At 39.8% G+C, this 20,528-nt stretch overlaps 1 protein-coding gene across 2 annotated transcripts in view; it reads right to left on the bottom strand.

The window, feature by feature from the left end:
* The window catches only part of COG5 (component of oligomeric golgi complex 5), a 139,224-nt gene that overhangs the window by 47,462 nt on the left and 71,234 nt on the right, over positions 1–20,528 (bottom strand). For both annotated transcript variants that reach the window (XM_063308002.1, XM_063308003.1), the window contains 3 exons: positions 5,333–5,498; positions 4,064–4,176; positions 3,894–3,971 (listed from right to left, as the gene is read on the bottom strand). In XM_063308002.1, the coding sequence (XP_063164072.1) occupies positions 3,894–3,971; positions 4,064–4,176; positions 5,333–5,498 (357 nt within the window). The remainder of the gene's footprint in view (positions 1–3,893; positions 3,972–4,063; positions 4,177–5,332; positions 5,499–20,528) is intronic.

The raw sequence follows: 20,528 nt of genomic DNA, 5'->3' as shown, positions 1-20,528 counted from the left end.
GGTTACTCAATTGGCATGTGACAGTCAGGGACAGACTGGGATACAATCACAAGAAAATAAGCTGTGCTGGATTTGACCCGCCTCTAAAAACAGAATTTGTTTTTAAGAGGTAAGAGCGGTGAAGCGTATTTCTCCGCTCTTAATGCATCCGCAGAATGCCACCCGACAGCCCTGTTCAAGATCGCTCGATCTCTTCTGGGTCAGGTAGATCCAGGGACCCACCTACGGGGCCGTTCGGAAGAGTTTTCACAGCATCTGCAGGATAAAATCACTCAGATCCATTCTAAGTTGGACTCTAAGCGTGAAGAGGAGTCTGGGGAGATGCCAGGGGAATGTACTTACCCTGTTATCTGGGAATGGTTTGATCCTGTTGGGCCTGAGGAAGTGGACAGGATTCTCTGGACTGTGAATGCAACCACATGTCAGCTTGACCCATGCCCTTCCTGGCTGATAAAATCAGCCCAGGAGGTGACTTGTGGTTGGGTCCAGGCAATGGTTAATGCATCCTTGAGGGAGGGAGTATTTCCAGCTGCCTTTAAGGAGGAGCTGGTATAACCCCTCCTCAAGAAGCCATCCTTGGACCCTACTATACTGGGCAATTTTAGCCCGGTCTCCCACCTTCCCTTTTTGGGAAAGGTGGTTGAGAAGGTGGTTGCGCTGCAGCTCCAGAGAATTCTGGAGGAAACGGATTACCTGGACCCCTTTCAGTCAGGTTTCAGGCCAGGATATGGGATGGAGACCACATTGGTCGCACTTATGGATGATCTCTGGCGGGAGCGGGATGGAGGGAGTGCATCCATTCTGGCTCTCTTGGACCTCTCAGCGGCTTTCAATACCATCGACCATGGTATCCTTCTGGGGCAGCTCAGGGGGTTGGGGGCGGGCAGCGTAGTTTTGCGCTGGTTCACCTCCTTCCTCCAGGGCCATTCCCAATTGGTGGTGATAGGAGAGGAGAGATCCAGCCCTCGACCCCTCCATTGCAGGGTGCCGCAGGGTTCGGTACTCTCTACAATCCTATTTAACATCTACATGAAACCGCTGGGTGAGATCATCCGTCACCATGGGATGAGGTATCATCAATATGCCGATGATACTCAGTTATATATCTCCATCCTGGGTGAAGTAAGTGATGCGGTCTCCACCCTTTCCAGGTGCCTGGGGGCTGTGGGGGCCTGGATGAGAAACAACAAGCTTCAACTGAACCCTGGTAAGACAGAGTGGCTGTGGATTGATGGCCCCTTAGGTTCCAAAAAGTTGTCTTCTTTGGTTCTGGATGGGGTGGCACTTCCCCATTCGGAGCCAGTGAGGAACCTGGGGGTCCTCCTGGACTCACGACTCCTGCTCAAAGAACAGGTGGAAGTCGCCACCAGGAGGGCCTTTGCACATCATCAGGTCGTGCGCCAGCTCCGCCCATTCCTGGACCGAGATGCCCTCCAAACAGTCACTCATGCCCTTGTCATCTCCCATATAGACTACTGCAATGCGCTCTACATGGGGCTACCCTTGAAGAGCATCTGGAAGCTTCAGGTGGTCCAGAATGCAGTTGCGTGGACAGTTATCAGGGCTGTAAAATCAGCCCATGTGACACCACTGTTACGCGAGCTGCATTGGGTACCAGTTTGCTTCCAGGTCCAATTCAAGGTCTTGGTTATCACCTTTAAAGCCCTACATGGCATGGGACCAGGGTATCTGAGGGACCGTCTCATCCCCATAACATCAACCTGTCCCACCCGGTTAGGCAGGGAGGGTATGCTACGGACCCCATCAGTAAAGGAATTTCATCTAGCGGGGTCCAGGAGGCGAGCCTTCTCTGCAGTGGCACCCGCCCTTTGGAACATCTTGCCCCTGGAGCTGAGACGGTTTCCTCGCTCTCAGACTTCCGGAAGAAACTGAAGACCTGGTTCTGCCACCTTGCTTGGGAGGGAGAGAGCGATAGCTCCACCTGGGGATGGCTGGTGCCATAGCACCTCTTAGTGATTGTGTTCCATCTCCACTTGGATTTTACATTTTTTTAAATTTATATTTTAATGACAATTTTAGGTGGTTATGTTTTTAGTGTTATTTTATTGTAAACCGCCCAGAGTCCCCCATTGGGGGAGATGGGCGGTGATGTAAATTTAATAAATAAATAAATAAATTTGAAGTTTGTGTGGATGGGCATGATATGACTATATTATACCTGAGTAACACCAACTGCATTCACTCCTGATCCATTTTTAGATTGCTAGCTTGATTTTAAATCCCCTCATGGCTTTCATGGCTCAGGATCAGAATATTTGGAGATAGACTGGAAGATACTACATCTATTGGATCATATCATATTCATGCCCTTAACTTGGAAAAGGTTGGGGAAGCATGACTTCATTTCATTAAAAAAAGCTCGTATTTTTCTGGGCAATTCTTGTTCTTCCACCTGACCTAGAGTGGTCCTGTAATAATGCTTTCAACTTACTTGCCCAGAAAAGACATTAAGCTAACATAAAGCTACTAAAAAATCTTAATATCTGGGAAAAATAATCACTTTATCCTAACCCGTTGGGATGGGCTAAATTCAAATGAAATAAGAAGTGTTTTGTATACGAAGATCCACTTTCTAATTTAAAAACTACTTGTTTGGAAAAGCTGCAGAGTATACAATTAAGTAAAACAAACCATGTCACAGAGTAACTGTTTAATTTTAGCGTTGCAAGGAATCCACATATACTTTACCTCCCTTCCACTGAAAAAAAAACAGTGGATGAGAGAACTGAAAATCTGGTAGACAATGAGGGTCCCCCCCCCCTTTTCCTCTTACATAAATTGAGAAGTTAAACATGGGGAAAGGAACTCTCCTCACACATTATGACAGGTATATGGTTTTGCCAATATTGTTCTTGGTCCTTGGGAAAACTATTAATTGAATTCTTCTAAATAAGATTCTAAAATACAGAAGAATGGATGAGAAAAGGTATTCATATCAGAGGTACAGCAAGCAGTAAAAGTAATTGATTTTTTAAAGACAAAACTTGCAAACAAGCAAGGAACAGATGGCTGGATTGAGCTACTAACATATAATACCAATTCATCAAGCCACACAGTATTTATTGCATCGTCAAGGCACTTATTTCACTGCACTTTCAGATAAAACAAAAAGCAGCCATCATGGCAGCTTGGCCCCAAACACTGTCATGCTTGAGTGGGAAGGGCGATGCTGTTTTTTCCATGCCGCTGCCCCTTGCTTACAAACCCCAAAAAGCCATTCCTGAGGCTCCCTGTTGTTCCAGAAGAATTCAGGGAGGAAAAAAAAACACCCCCTCCAGCTGCTCATCTTGTTAGAGCAATCTGCTGCTCACCCACTTGTACAGGACAAAAAAGAATTGGGAGGTGGAAATATTGCTTAACATTCCTTACCCATCAAAGCTGCCAGGGAAGATCTCCCGCCTTGTCAAGTCTCATTTCAGTACACCACACTGTGACACCAGGCAAGCAAAACTGACTCATTTCGCCTTGCAACGTTAAACAGTTCAGTTCTTTCTGCTCACCAGGTATATAGTTAAAATTGCTCTGTAATCCTTGAGTGACGGTTATAAGCCCATTCCCCTTGAAGCATCCAGCAACAGTATTTTTCTTAGCTCAGTGTTTCCCTCAAAAATACTTGTTGCTGTCATAAAGCATTAATTCCCTTTCTTCACCAATAATTTCACAAAACTGCTATATATCTTTGCAAACATGTGTTTTATTTATTTATTTATTCATTCATTCCTTCACTCATTCATTTATTTTGTCCCCGCCCATCTCCTATCAGGGGACTCTGGGTGGTTTACAATAAAATAGTCAATTAAAACAGCAATCATACAATATAAATACAATATATAAAGGCATATTTAGGTTGAGAGTAGAGCTAGGAACATTACCTTTGCTAATTCATCAATGAAACACACATGTGTAACAGGATCTCTTTTCTTAGACAACACCTTCTGTAGATGTTGCACCTGAAAAATAAAGATATGATCTGAAGTCCAAGTTCTTGAGATGTTTTATGGAGGCTGCAAGCCAAGGAAAGGATGTTTAAATGACCAAATACCTGTCCACAAGCTGCACAGATTTGATCCATCAGTTTTTCCATATTGGTCCACAGGGCTGCTCGGAAGGCTGCAGTATTTCCTGGTGTGGGCATAGCTGCTCGGCCAGGACCACCTAGATGTGTTTTTTAAAACAACCTGTCTCAAAACCATTTGAAAAAGTCACACAAACTACACCATTTTCGAACTTCTAGATTGCTGTGAAGATCAAAAGCAAGAGGTTGAGGCTTTTCTGGAGAATTGCAGGGGGGCCAAAATCCACACCTCAATTTCTCACCTCAGCAGAGGGCTGCAAGAAACCATCCAGTAATGTAGGGGTGACCCCAGAAGGAACGTGGCTGAATTATTTTGGTGGGTTTAATGGAAGTCCTCTGCAAAGCAAACCATTACCATTACCATGTTTAATCCCTGCCCATTATGAGAAATGATATGAAATCACACCACTGAAATCTGGCACTGAAATTTTAGGGTGCTGGGAAATCTGGCACTTAGTTAAAGTTACTAAGTTAAAGACTGAAGTTTAACACCCAGCCAACTACAATGTTCACTGTGTGACTGGGGTCAAGAGATCCTTACATAAGCATTCAAAGCACATTTCTGCTCTCTCTCCCACCTTCAGACATGGTGGTTAGCTCTCTGCTGGCTCTCAGTTAAAAACTTAAGTGCCACAATTTTTCAGTATGCAGTAATAATTTCTGGCTAAAGCTACAAGTGCAGTATTTTTAGCTACATTAATAATTCAGTATTATATTGCATTTAACTGCTTTTGCAATAAAATGCCAAAACTCCATAGTGTGTAATGCCTTTTTTTCTTCATCAATATTTTATGTCAGATTAAAGGATAAGGTTATAAGTTTTCAGTATAATATATTATCCATAATGTAGGATATTCTATTAGCTAAAATTAGAGGCACCAGTCAAAATCCTGGCAATGCAAACTCAAAATTTACTGCATTTTTCAGAATCTCTATTTGCCTTTTAGTTACTATCACTAACATGACTTGAAATCTGGACAGAATGAAAGTATTGTGCTGAAATATTAAGTACAACAGATTTGAATTAAGAGTGATTTGGAAACGGGCCCAAGTCATTTACCTTAATGTGACTTTTCCACTTTGCAGATGCATTGTTATCATGTATTAAAAAATGAAGCTTATCAATTACTACAAAATTATTAAGATGAACATACAGACTTGCATCATACCCCATTTATGGGAATATATCCAATTATGAAGCACTGTCTAATACACCAAAACAACAATACGCAGTACCTCTAGCCGCTGTCTGAGAAGGCTGAGTCAAAACCTTAATATCCAAAGCGTTGCTGATATTCTCCTCCAAGGATGTGCAATATCCCTCCACGACATTAGTAATTGTAACTTTTAAAGTTCCAAGATTATAGAAAACTTGAAGAGCAGTCCCTTCCTGAGTAGGATTCTGGAACAGAGAAAGAAATCATGAATCAACTTGGCCTTTTATTGAGAGATTACCTTCAACATCAACAGTGCAATTCTTACAAGCTGATACAGTTTTGCATCCTGTTTGGCTTTATTTTGTGTGTATCAACCTTATTAGGATGGTTTCCAGTTTAAGAACTAATAAATCTGCTTTTTAACAAAATGCTGCATTAATACATTACATGGAAATATACTTACACGTTATCAAACCTCAATAGAGAGGTATGTTATTTACAATGCACCTTGTAAGGTAGCAAAGGGTTGGATCCAAAGTAAGTTCACTGAACATTGCTTCTGTTTAAATCACTTTGACAAGTTGACTGTGACTTAAGTCCCTTCAGTTTAGTTGGGTACAGGTAAATGTCTTAAATTTGAATTTATGTAATTTAATTTACATAATTGTGTAATTTGCAGAATTATATAATTGAAATAAATCAATCATTTGCTTCAATCTACATCGTTTGTATAATACGGGCATGGTACAAAGTCCCTGACATTCTGGCCAGCTAGGGAGAGAAGAAGAACAACATTCATTTTAAGCTGCTTCTTTCCAAGTCTAATTTGAACATCAACTATATAAGACAGAGATCAGTATCTTGCATTACGCATTAGACCAGTGCTTCTCAGCCTTGGCAACTTTAAGATATGTGGACTGCTGGCTGGGGGATTCTGGGAGTTGAAGTCTACATATCTTAGTTGCCAAGGTTGAGAAACACTGCATTAGACGAACAGCCTATTGGGATACTTACATTGAAACAAGATATTTCATGCACAGTCAGAACCCAAATATTACATATAACACAGCCCTTTATCTGAACAAAACAGTACAATTGAGAACTGCATATGTGGATCTGATTGGGGTAAACTGTAGGGGTGACACAGAAATGATTTGCATTTCTTTTTAGCTATGTCTTTTACTCTATTTTGTAACACATGGTCTTATTATTGTTCTGTATTTTGTATTCTGATATGGCCTCATGGATAATGAATATACTTTTATTACTAATATTATTATTTCTATTTCTAGTTGAATTCATTCAAAGGGAAACTGCAGCACTGATCAATTAGCTCTGAACTCTCCCCTTCCTCATTCCAGGGAGAAATTATGAAGATCTCTGTCTCTAAGGCAAAGAAAGGGCCTTGCATTAGAGCATATGTTGGACTTACTCTCTTCCCAGAAACAACCTGTACATCCTATCTGTCAGGCCCAGCCCAAGAACATCAGAGAATCAATCTAGCCAAACTTCAGTTCTTTATTTGCTCACACTGTATAGACAGAACCTTGCCAGACTAAAGCTAACTAACCTAAGGGGAAATCACCTGGGAGGGCTCTAGAATGTGGCTATTCTGAACCTCTTAGTTTTCCCACATTCCATTTCTGGACTGTGTCTCCTTTTATCTTGTTCTCCTCCTTGGAATGTGCTCCCTCCTTCCTGAGAACCAGCAGCATTACTGAAATCCACCACACTATCCCATCACTAGTCCCCAGGGGCAGTTCACCGCTGTTCCCATCAACGTTGCTGAAACGCAATTTCTAAAGATTGCTGCTTTCCCTATCATTGCCATTTCACATTGACTGCTATTTCCCCCACTGAGTGCTTTGTGAATGTTTTCATTGCTACTTCCTCAGTGCTGTTCATTGTTTGAAAAGCTATTTCCCGCTGACGTGCTTTCTTGGTGTTGTCCCTTGATTTAAAAAACAAAACAAAACCCTTCTCTTGGCAATGTATGTCATTTTTGAGGTCCACATTCACTTTGGAATACAGCATGTTTAAAGTGATTAAAATATCTCACTTGTGTAGTGATCCCAGTTAGCCAGTCCCTATCTAATAATAATAAGTCAACCTCAGTTAGATAATGTTTCATCTGTAGAAATGGAGCTATTTCTTGGTCCCCAACTGAAAGAGAAGTATCATTCATCAAAATAAATAAGTTACCTATATTCTTCCTGGTGCATTTTGCTAAATACACAACAGATAAATACAGCACACATGAAATCCCAAACTTCTCCCAACTTTGGGACATGATTAAAATTACTAATAAGCAGATCACTAAACGTTCAAAACTCTTGTTATATTCTGTTAAACAGTCAAAGAATTAAAGCAGGTAAATTCCCCCCACTACTGCTTGTGGAAAAAGTACAAACTAGTTTCTCATTTACATTAATCATCTGGACAGCTATTCCCATAGTAATTAATATAGAATACAAAAATGTAATCCTAGGTTTGTGGCATAAATTTCAGAGAGAGCACTTCTGTCTTGATGCAATTATTCAGAATTTAATGAACAACCTGGAGAGAAAGCAAGATGAAGAACCTATAGAAATAAAGGTGATTAGGTGCAGGAGAAGGAAAATCAGATTATCAGCCCAAGGGAAGAAAGATTTATGTCATGTTTTCTCAAGGATCACCAGGCACAATTTGGATTGTGCTATAGAAGATATTGTTGATTAATGTTGTGTATGTATTCAAAGCTCACCTAATTTCATTATTTTAGAACCTGCTAAGAATCAAGCAGCCAACACCATGCACAAATAGAACTGCAAAGGCTGGAAAAAAAATCATTTAGTACAACATGTATCTTATCAAAATGGTAATAGCTTTTAAAATTATTAGCCTTACTGATGACATGAGACACAGAAATACAAAGGATGGCTGGTTCAATAACTGGTGCAAACTATAGAAATTAAGGACAGATCAAGTCAAGCTTGATTGTTTAGGCCTAAATAAAGCAAAAGGTTTGCATATGTTCAGAACAAATTAATTTAGATTCGCAGGGGGCTGTTAATGAACTGCTGAGTCAAGTTTAGTCAAATTGTCCAGCATGTTAATAACAGTAATTACTATTACTATATAACATCAGAATTCATGGCATTAATCATTTTTGTGTTGTTGTTTATTCGTTTAGTCGCTTCCGACTCTTCGTGACTTCATGGACCAGCCCACGCCAGAGCTTCCTGTTGGTCGTCAACACCCCCAGCTCCCCCAGGGACAAGTCCGTCACCTCTAGAATATCATCCATCCACCTTGCCCTTGGTCGGCCCCTCTTCCTTTTGCCCTCCACTCTCCCTAGCATCAGCATCTTCTCCAGGGTGTCCTGTCTTCTCATTAGGTGGCCAAAGTATTTCAGTTTTGCCTTTATCATTTTTGTATCATTTAAAAATGTCATATAAGAAAGAATATAGACATAAGGATGTAAGAGTAGGCAGCACATGCTTGTATTTACATGATCTTGATTAGAAAGTTAAGATACTATATAAATGAATTAGTCACAATGATAAATCAACATGAAGCAGAGTGGACAGATCTATTCATGTATCTTCTGGGATGCCAACACAGCTACTAATTATGTTACTCCTCAGGATTGGGGTGAGAAGTGTTAATCAACATTTCATTTCATTGATTATGCAGCTGCATTTTTAAATTTTTATTTTGTGTAATGCTAGGATGATTACACAAACTTGTCTTCATGAATAAGCTGAAAAAAAAAGAACTTTATTCCTCTTTCCATAAATAGATATTACTAGTGTTTGAAAAGAATTTGTGCCTGTAACTTTTATATCTAAAAATCTACATGTAATATAGTACTCTCTAACATAATATCTAGCTCTAAGGCAGTCTATAAGCAAATATGTTGTAGGGAAGCTCTCATTCTTTCTATCATTTGGGTAATATGGCATGACACTGCACATTAACCTTGAGGGGAACTATTAGATTAGAACAAACACAAACAATTATTTAAACATTATGAAACAAAATTCTTCAAACAAACTGCTGCACTGAATAAAAGGAGACAGATTCAGGTTCAGTCGATAGCAACAATTAGTTCTTTTTATCTGTTTTTAATATAAGATGAATGTTACCATAATCAGAATATAAAGATTTAACTCCCATATTTTCTTTTTTCCATGAAAATACCATGATAAACTTTAAACAGTGGAATGTGATATTCACTAAGCTGCCTGGGAAAGTATGGATCAAAATTTGCAGATACCCGATTATCCACTCACTAAGTCCTTCATTCTAATTTTATATTTATGAGTCACTGACCGTTACCTTGTCGTGGTGCTGGAGCTTGAGCACCTCAATGGTGCCATGAGCTAAACCGTGAAGGGCCACCCAAGACGGGAAGGTCATGACAGAGAGGTCAGACTAAATGCGATCCCTGGGGAAGGTAATGGCAACCCACCCCAGTATTCTTCCCGTGAAAACTAAATGGATCAGTACAACGAGAGATATGTCGGTATACCATCGGAAGATGAGACCCCCAGGTCGGAAGATGGTCAAAATGCTACTGGGGAGGAACAGAGGATGAATTCAACTAGCCCCAGACGTGATGACGCAGCTAGCTCAAAGCCGAAAGGATGGCTAGCGGCTGACGATGCTGGTGGTGAACGGCGAATCCGATGTTCTAAGGATCAACACACCATTGGAACCTGGAATGTAAGATCTATGAGCCAGGGCAAATTGGATGTGGTTATTGGTGAGATGTCAAGACTAAAGATAGACATTCTGGGCGTCAGTGAACTGAAATGGACTGGAATGGGCCACTTCACATCAAATGACCACCAGATCTACTACTGTGGACAAGAGGACCACAGAAGAAATGGAGTAGCCTTCATAATTAATAGTAAAGTGGCTAAAGCAGTGCTTGGATACAATCCAAAAAATGACAGAATGATCTCAGTTCGAATTCAGGGCAAGCCATCTAACATCACAGTGATCCAAATATACGCCCCAACCACAGATGCTGAAGAAGCTGAAGTAGAGCAGTTCTATGAGGATCTGCAGCACCTACTGGACAGCACGCCTAAAAGAGATTTTCATCACAGGAGACTGGAATGCTAAGGTGGGCAGTCAAATGACACCTGGAATTACAGGTAAGCATGGCCTGGGAGAACAAAACGAAGCAGCACATAGGCTGATAGAATTTTGCCAAGACAATTCACTCTGCATAACAAACACTCTCTTCCAACAACCTAAGAGACGGCTTCATACATGGACTTCATCAGATGGACAACACCGAAATCAGACTGGCTACATCCTTTGCAGCCAAAGGTGGCGGACATCTAGACAGTTGGTAAAAACAAGACCTGGAGCTGACTGTAGTTCAGATCATGAACTTCTTATTGCACAATTTAGGATCAGACTAAAGAGATTAGGGAAGACTCACAGATCAGCTAGATATGAGCTCACTAATATTCCTAAGGAATATGCAGTGGAGGTGAAGAATAGATTTAAGGGACTGGACTTAGTAGATAGGGTCCCGGAAGAACTATGGACAGAAATTTGCAACATTGTTCAGGAGGCGGCAACAAAATACCTCCCAAAGAAAGAGAAAACCAAGAAGGCAAAATGGCTGTCTGCTGAGACACTAGAAGTAGCCCAAGAAGGAAGGAAAGCAAAAGGCAACAGTGATAGGGGGAGATATGCCCAATTAAATGCAAAATTCCAGAGGTTAGCCAGAAGAGATAAGGAATTATTTTTAAACAAGCAATGCGTGGAAGTGGAAGAAGACAAGAGAATAGGAAGGACAAGAGACCTCTTCCAGAAAATTAGAAACATCGGAGGTAAATTCCAGGCAAAAATGGGCATGATCAAAAACAAAGATGGCAAGGACCTAACAGAAGAAGATGAGATCAAGAAAAGGTGGCAAGAATATACGGAAGACCTGTATAGGAAGGATAACAATATTGGGGATAGCTTTGACGGTGTGGTCAGTGAGATAGAGCCAGACATCCTGAAGAGTGAGGTTGAATGGGCCTTAAGAAGCATTGCTAATAACAAGGCAGCAGGAGACGACAGCATCCCAGCTGAACTGTTCAAAATCTTGCAAGATGATGCTGTCAAGGTAATGCATGCTATATGCCAGCAAATTTGGAAAACACAAGAATGGCCATCAGATTGGAAAAAATCAACTTACATCCCCATACCAAAAAAAGGAAACACTAAAGAATGTTCAAACTATTGAACAGTGGCACTCATTTCACATGCCAGTAAGGTAATGCTCAAGATCCTGCAAGGTAGACTTCAGCAATTCATGGAGCGAGAATTGCCAGATGTACAAGCTGGGTTTAGAAAAGGCAGAGGGACTAGGGACCAAATTGCCAATATCCACTGGATAATGGAAAAAGCCAGGGAGTGTCAGAAAAACATCGATTTCTGTTTTATTGACTATTCTAAAGCCTTTGACTGTGTGGACCATAACAAATTGTGGCAAGTTCTTAGTGGTATGGGGATACCAAGTCATCTTGTCTGCCTCCTGAAGAATCTGTATAACGACCAAGTAGCAACAGTAAGAACAGACCACAGAACAACGGACTGGTTTAAGATTGGGAAAGGAGTATGGCAGGGCTGTATACTCTCACCCTACCTATTCAACTTGTACACAGAACACATCATGTGACAAGCTGGGCTTGAGGAATCCAAGGCTGGAATTAAAATTGCTGGAAGAAACATTAACGATCTCAGATATGCAGATGATACCACTTTGATGGCTGAAAGCGAAGAGGAACTGAGGAGCCTTATGATGAAGGTGAAAGAAGAAAGCGCAAAAGCTGGCCTGCAGCTAAACCTAAAAAAAACCAAGATTATGGCAACCAGCTTGATTGATAACTGGCAAATAGAGGGAGAAAATGTAGAGGCAGTGAAAGACTTTGTATTTCTAGGTGCGAAGATTACTGCAGATGCTGACTGCAGTCAGGAAATCAGAAGACGCTTAATCCTTGGGAGAAGAGCAATGACAAATCTCGATAAAATAGTTAACACTGACAACAAAATAGTTAACACTGACAACAAAGGTCCACATAGTTAAAGCAATGGTGTTCCCTGTAGTAACACATGGCTGCGAGAGCTGGACCATAAGGAAGGCTGGGAGAAGGAAGATAGATGCTTTTGAACTGTGGTGTTGGATGAAAATTCTGAGAGTGCTTTGGACTGCAAGAAGATCAAACCAGTCCATATTCCAGGAAATAAAGCCAGACTGCTCACTTGAGGGAACGATATTAAAGGCAAAACTGAAATACTCTGGCCACACCCTGGAGAAGGTGCTGATTCTAGGGAGAGTGGAAGGCAAAAGGAGAGGGGCCGACCAAGGGCAAGATGGATAGATGATATTCTAGAGGTGACGGACCTGTCCCTGGGGGAGCTGGGGGTGTTGACGACCGACAGGAAGCTCTGGCGTGGGCTGGTCCATGAAGTCACGAAGAGTCGGAAGCGACTAAACGAATAAACAACTACGACTCCTACTAGCTTCAGACACATAAACCATGCCTCTTCATTTTTATTAAAAGTGACATAAATGCTGGGTTGTAGTTGGATGGATAACCTCACTAATTAAAATAATGTGTTGCCAATAGAACAAATGCTCATTGTATATTTAGATTACACTATTTATATAATGCTTCAACAAGGAGGTAGCACCTGGTTGGCTGTAGAAACTAAGCAGGGTTCAGGCCGAGTTAGCACTTGGATGCGCTACAGACTAGACCAGCCTTTCTCAACCTTCTGACCCTGGAGGAACCCTTGAAATATTTTCCATGCCTCGGGGAACCCCTGCACATTCAGGCTCAAATATAGGCCACAAGTTACCAAATGATTATATTCGTTTCATGGGTAGGCCTGTATATATGCATGTTCTTAAACTAAAAATAAAGAATGAAACTTACCTCTTTAATGTGAAGTTGCCCAAATTTGAAATATTTTTTTTAAATAAATCATGATCTCCCAGGGAACCTTAGTGACCTCTCATGAAACCCTAGAGTTCCATGGAACCCTGGCTGAGAAACCCTGGATTAGACCAAGAAATTGACAAACATCTTGGAGGTAAAAAAAGGCACAGCTGCCACAAAAACTGTATATGTGTGTTCATGAAATTACCAGGGAGTTAAGATTTTTATTTATATATAATATAAAACAAAACACTCACAGACAACACTTACACACTTGCATACCAATCTGCAAATACTATGCAAATTAATGAAAGGATGTGAAAAAGCGTCATTAATATTCTCCCTTGGTTTTACAAATAACTAGAAGCAATGAAACAAACCGATAATGTAATGGTTTGCATTACATCAGTTGGGATTTTGGCCAGGTTTTGGCTCTGAAACCACTTTGATTGCCCTGTGGAATGTTCTTTGCCAACGCAGCAAGAGTGAAAGAAAGACAGGTTGCAGATTCACTAATTTTCCTGGATCTCCCAGCAGCTTTCTATATCACTGACCATGTTATCCTTGCGGTGTTTCTCAACCTCAGCAACTTTAAGATGTGTGGACTTCAACTCCCAGAATTCCCCAGTCAGCCATACTGGCTGGGGAATTCTGGGAGTTGAAGTCCACACATCTTAAAAGTTGTTGAGGTTGAGAAACACTAGAGAGACTGTCTTGAGTTATATACAATATCTTTGCTGTTAGGCTCATTATTTCAAGAACACAGTTGCTGCTTTCTTAAGAAATCACACAATGCAGCTTACAGACTAAGTTTGATTGCATGCAGATGGCCAATTAAGGCAATTAATCACCTCTATCTGAGAGGGAAGAACTCAATATAGAAACTGATTCAAACAGTTCTACCCCATTTCCTGCTTTTTCCTCTGACCAACCCAAATCTAGTTTCCAGTTCTCAATCTCTTCCTTTGAAAGCTATAACATTTCTGTATTTTCTGCATTCTTTCCCATACAGTAGACAAAGCATAATCTCCAACCTGAGAAATTGCTCTGATATTTTTGGTGATCCTACTTATACTTTAAGTAGATGGTTGTTTCTAGAAGATGATCCTGGGAGATTTCTCTTCAACACTTCAACGCAACATTTCATATTTTACCCACCATGCTGTTCACCATCTACATGAAACAGCTATATAGGATAATTTGGGGATTAAGAGTAAAATGCCATCAAAATGTTGATGACAAATAGCTTTCTTTATTTCATCAAATCCAATGAGGTGGGTGGAAGTGTTTATTCAGTGTCTAGCTGTGGCAACGGATTGGATGAGTGCTAATAAACTGAAACTCAGTCTAATCAAGACTGATTCTGTTAGTGGATGATATATTCACCCAGGTGAGTGGCATTCCATCTGCTCTGGATAAATCAAGTTTGTCACTGAGAGTGCTTCTAGATCCATCTCTGTCCTTTTAGGTAGAACTATCCTCTATGGCACAAAGTACATTTAAGCTGTTTAGGCTTCTGTACAGTCACAGCCCTATTTGAACTGAGGTGCCTCCATCTGAATGATTCCTGCCCTGGTAATTTTTAGACTAGTTCTAATCTAGATTATTGCAAAGATATTGTACAGTTTACATGACTCTCACTGGCTCCCAGTTAATTTCAGGATGTATGGACTGGGAACAAATATTCTCTGTTGGGTAGTCTCTCTGTAGCCTATTTATTTCAGATCATTCGATTCAAGATGCCAGAGACTGAATCCTGGACCTTCTCTTTGCAGACATTTATTCTACCATTCATCTGTGACTGAAGACAGAACTGAAGGAGCATACTTCAGTCAGATCATTGAATATCCATGCTTTATTTACAATTACCTTTAAAAAGGGTTTAATTGTGAACTACTGTTGGTCTTTTATAATAGGAGTCTCGTAAAGAAAGAATGTTTTTCTACTACTGGAAAGATGACACAATGTACTTTAGGTTACTTCTAACAATGAATTAAGCATCTACTGAGTCTCAGAGGTGAAGGCACTGTTGCCATGGCTTGTGAAAGTACTGAATTATTTAAGTTCAGTTTGCAACATGCTATATTTAATATATATTAAAACAGACTCCTATCTCTTTTCTTTATTTCTGGTAAAGGCTGAAGTGAGTTATCCGTTATTAGACCTAGACAGTATCTTCTTATTCTGTAGTTCCTTCTCTTTTTTTTTTTTTGTCAGAGCAGACATTGGTAATCTGGCAAGCAGTATTATTTTTTAAACAGTTCATGATTCCTTTTCACTTGAAAGGCTGTTGTCGTGACAGGTAACTGCCGTACTTACTTGCAACACTCGCTGGCTTCGCCTTCTCCATTTCTATTTTAAAAATGTTTGTAGCAACAACGAGAAGCCTAATTAAATTGTGTGGCACACTGCTACAGCAGCACAATAAGAACAGCAGGGAAGTGGAAGAAAACGATTTCAAAAATGCCAGTGAGCTGTTCACACACAGTCTATTTCTCTTCTATTGTAATTTCTAAACCATCAAAGTAATTTCCAAGCCCTAGAAAAACATTCCCCATATCTTTAAACATCTAGCCATTTTTGTCTTAGACAATGACAACATGGGGCATATTTAATATAGCTGTGGAATAGGTTGGGGATAAAATGTATCTCATTAAATCAATGCTCAGAAATGCACAGTATGGATGCAATCCTGTAAGATTCACATCATTTTAGAGAGGGTTGCAGCTTCTAGCTTTGTTCTGTTTTATCAGATAATTCTAGACTCTAGGAGAAAGATGTAGATTATTTATTTTATTGATTGATTGATCTTATTTGTATAGCTGCCCATCTCACAAGAAAGTGACTTCTAGATACTCAAGAAGCAATTTTATTAATATTTATAGGTACTAATTGAACTGATAGTAGAAGCTCCAGTTTTTTCATCTCTTTTCTGATTATATAAGGATGCCTTTGTTGTGAGGTGGAACCAAAGTATGGATTCATTGACTGATATGGTTGAATGGAAAACAGATAGCTCAACTTACAGCCTAGTGTGTGTGTGTGTGTGTGTGTGAGAGAGAGAGAGAGAGAGAGAGAGAGAGAAGGTGAGGGGGGAAGGTTTTATTAAGATGCCTCAATATTTCTTGCTGTAACAGATTTATATCTGTCCTATCATTCTTCTACTGAGAGACAGTAAGTAAAACAGATATAGGCCATTTTTGGACAGTCCCAGGAAATGGCTGATCTCAAAGAGATAAGGAGTACTTGAATAGGATACCTCCTGGAGATACCAAACTGTAAACTAGAATGGGAATTGAAAAAACAATTGGAATTTTTTTCTGGAAAAAGTCAATGGCAAATAATTACCATTTTGCTGCCATGAAAACTACATGAACCTCTCTATGGACTTACCAGGAGTTGAACTCAGCTTGAATGAAACTTAACTTTTTTACATTAGACCATTACACTTTTCGGTTATCATTCATATAATCTGCTTGTTATAAATGTTATACTCAATGGGTGAAAGACTCAACCTTTGTAAGATACATTCACAGAATATTTTCTTTCTAACAAACTTTTCAAGTATAGATCAGAGGAGATCTAGAAAAAGGAAGAAGAAATATGACATATTGTAACTTAGAGCCAGGATATTGCAGACCATTTTGTGACTGCAATCTAAGGACCATGTAATTTCAGAATGACTGACCTATTTCTCCTATTACAGGCCTTGAGTTAAAGTTCTCCAAAAAATTTCCAACTGGTTTTTCATGGGACATTTAAAAAAAATCCGTAAAATCTATTTTTGTGATTAACTAGTGCAGAGTTTGAGATTTTAACTTCAGATTCATGGCTCTTGAAAAATAAGAATAGCAAAAGCAAAATATGCATAACATGCACAGATCAATTATGTTTGGAAATAACAGCTTCTATAGCTCAAAACCTGGTCTTTGTTGGTTATATATTACATACTCTTTTTTTTCCTATTTAGTCATCAAAAATAAGAAAGAAGCAGGCAATGTACTATTAGAATACAACTGCAAGGACATAATTATTCCACCTTTCCTCCTTTTTCATCAGCAGCAACATTCACACATATATCAGCTTCACTTTCCTTTTGCATTAAATGAATCAAATCAAAGCATGGGCATTTTAGAATAATTCCCTTAAAAGTTATGTCAAATACACATTTTTCACTGGATTATCATAATATTTTTCTTAATTGGCAGCATCAAAGAAAATGTTTCTGTGGAAAACAAAGGAAAACAAAGGAAACTTGCCCAACTGTCTACCAGAAGAGGTATCAATTTTTTTAAATAAATATAAACTATCCAGGGAAACACTACGTCTTCAATGTATTTTCCAAGCAAATAAATCTGTACCAATCGAAGTGAATATTTGTAGCTCAGGGTTGAACTGTGGAGTCCTTGGTGCTCTCTGAGCCTTGTTGTTTTCTTGCAGACGTTTCATTGCCAGACTAGGCAACATCTTCAGTGCCAGAAATAAATCTGTTTTCACTTTCCTGTTTCATAATCAGAATATTCTCACCAGATATCTCCACTCTCAATTTAAACAGTACATATTTTTTTAATATATCAAAATTATGAGAACAAAAGATGTGTTTTAGAAACAAAAGATCTCAGTTTTGATCCCTGACATCTTCAGATGAGAGAAGGGAACATACTTGTCCAAAATCTTGTATTTTAGGTATCTGGAGATACAGGTCACTGATTTGTAAGTTTTTCCTGGGAGGAGGGGACACATGCACCAGGTTCAGCTTATGGTCACTCACTTGAGCACACACAGCCTGTTGAGGCACACAGATTTCATGCTGGCTGGGGGTTTCTGGGAGTTGAAGTCCACACATCTGAAAGTTGCCAAGGTTGAGAAACACTGAGCTAGAGGGATGGAAGTCTCCAAGTCCAGATCCAGAACTACTCAAGGAGTGGGCAAGCTTTAGGACCACTTTTATCTCCCAAAGCCTTTGCTTTGTTTTCACAAGCCTGGTAGTTGTCAATGGGATTGGGGGGGAGGGGTCCCATGTGCTCAGTTCTCGGCCTCCTTTGTCCATCTTCTGGTGACATTTCCCCTTTGATCCTTAATGACTTGGTTCCTTCTTATCTACCTCCCAAAAGTATCTTTTTGACAAGATTCCTGGCTTGTGTCCTCTCTGCCTAAATTCCCACTCCATTTTTGGGTTATGCAACTTCAGCCTAGTCTCACATTCTCACACAGCCCAGTCTCATGATCTCACGGGTCTTGATTCAAGGACTCCCAACCCAACAGATTTTAGCTTAATCAAGATACACAGCTTTAGGTTTAACTTAATTTCTAGCATCTATATTTTCAGTGCCTTGCCTCAGTTGGAGTCAAATTCCAGGGAACTTTGACCACTAGATAGTCACATTTGGTTCACAAATAACCATTCCACAAAATGGAATCAAATGGTGTCTTCATTTTAGATTCCTCCTTTATCTGATCTATATTTGCTATGGTAACAAAACTGGGAGCCTGACAGAAGTATCACAACATTTTACTAAAGGTCTTTTGTATCTCCCAGTGAGTCTCCTTGCAGGAGGTACCAGGCTTTTTGGAAAAGCTCCACTGCATTCAATGGTAATGAGGGGAAAATTGTTCATGTGAAATACAGAGTATTTACTTTGACTAAATCCATTAGGAAAAAAATAACTACTTCATTTTTGTTCTAGCCATCCCTAGATGGCTTCCTATCTTTAGCTCAAGTATATCCCAAGAAGCCAAACACAGTGAGTCACTTCTTCATTCCACAGAAACTAGCAGGGCTTTCACAGGAGTATAAGCCATACCCGTTATTCAGTCCTGAAGCACTTTCAGAAATCCTTGAGTTCTTTAGTCTTTGTGGATAGACCATAATAATACATACTGAATCTTTACAAAGGAGTAGGTCTGTAAGCTTGAAGGTGAAATGGGTATCAGATACCTATTCACTATCCACTAGGTGTCTAAGACCTTATTCTCCTATCTGTAATTCCTCCTTCTTATCCACCTTACCCACTTTTCATATAAAAAAATATCAAAAGTCCCACTGCTCTCAGCTAGGGCTATAAAGGATCCAATAAAACTTACCACTGCCACCAGCAGGAATGCTATCTGCTATAACTCAAATATTAAATTGTAAGATCTGCCCCCCTTCTCCCCCCCCCTTTTAAAGAGACCTACAAGAAATCTTGAAAAATATCAGCAGGAAGTTCGGATGACTGAAGAATCAACTCATTGGGCAAAATGGGCAAAAGAACACAGTATTTATTTAGAAGGTAACTGTGGAGCTGTAGGAGTTCACACTTACATATTTGATATCTTCAATAATTAAACTGAAGTCAGTCCGAAATCTTAAACAAATAATTGACAAAAGGATTTTCCCTGAAGTTATAGTTGAAACTGAAAAAAATCTTCATAGCTTTTGGCATAGGAGCTCAGGCAAAGCCTGAGTCCCAATTTACCAGGAATTTTAGTGTGGGGTTATGGATAACAAGTTTGCTTTATCTAGGGCTAAGCCAAAAAGTAGGACTATGGGTTGTAACGTTTCTCTCTCCCCTAAAATAACCAATCTTGAACGATAGGGAAGGGGCTGCTGCTGCAGCATAGCAAAACTCCCCGTTTCTTCCCTCCCCTCTACAGAGTAGCTGAAGTTCTTCCATCAGACATTCATAAAGCAACCACAGTGCTTTCTCCCTTACGGGTCTCTTCACAGCCAAGCAGTAGTGATCCTGTCACCTGAAAACTTCGTAGCTTGCTCTGAAAGTATGCAGACTTTATTCAAGCCTGTAATCTAGAAATAATGCTGCTTAGCTAATAATTTATTATTTATCTCTCCTTCCTGAAGTCTCTTAGGACTCATTTGGGTGGAGATTCAACCAGATAAAAGTGTGTTGGATGGAAATGGGATTCACACCTATTTATACAATCACCAAAGTCTTCAGCCTACCCAAGTGTCCTGCCTGTTCCTAGGAAACATTGCTTGAGTGTGTTCTTGCACTGTGGTGGCACTAAATCTCTTAATTTGGGTATTTTGGAAGAATTGAATTCCATTCTGTATAAAGTTTATAAGCTCTGTGTTGGAGAACTGGCCTTTTTACATTCTTTTAAAACCATTTTAGGATCCATCTCACAAGAGAAATGTATAAACATATTGAGACTTTTATAGCTATCAGTTAATTTTGTGCATCAGATCTCAAGACTTCTAAAGAGGATTGCTATAACAGTTTTGACATGCTCTTGAATGGGTCAGTTAGAGAGGCCAGGGCCCAAGAGTCATTTAATTATGCAGTGACGAAAACGATCTAAAAATATTGGCAGTTATTTTTACCTCTGATTTTTCTATTC

Source organism: Candoia aspera, chromosome 7 (assembly GCF_035149785.1).
Source record: "Candoia aspera isolate rCanAsp1 chromosome 7, rCanAsp1.hap2, whole genome shotgun sequence".
Classification (NCBI taxonomy): domain Eukaryota; kingdom Metazoa; phylum Chordata; class Lepidosauria; order Squamata; family Boidae; genus Candoia; species Candoia aspera.
The sequence above is the reverse complement of the archived record's forward strand: the minus strand, read 5'-3'. Positions and strand labels throughout refer to the sequence as shown.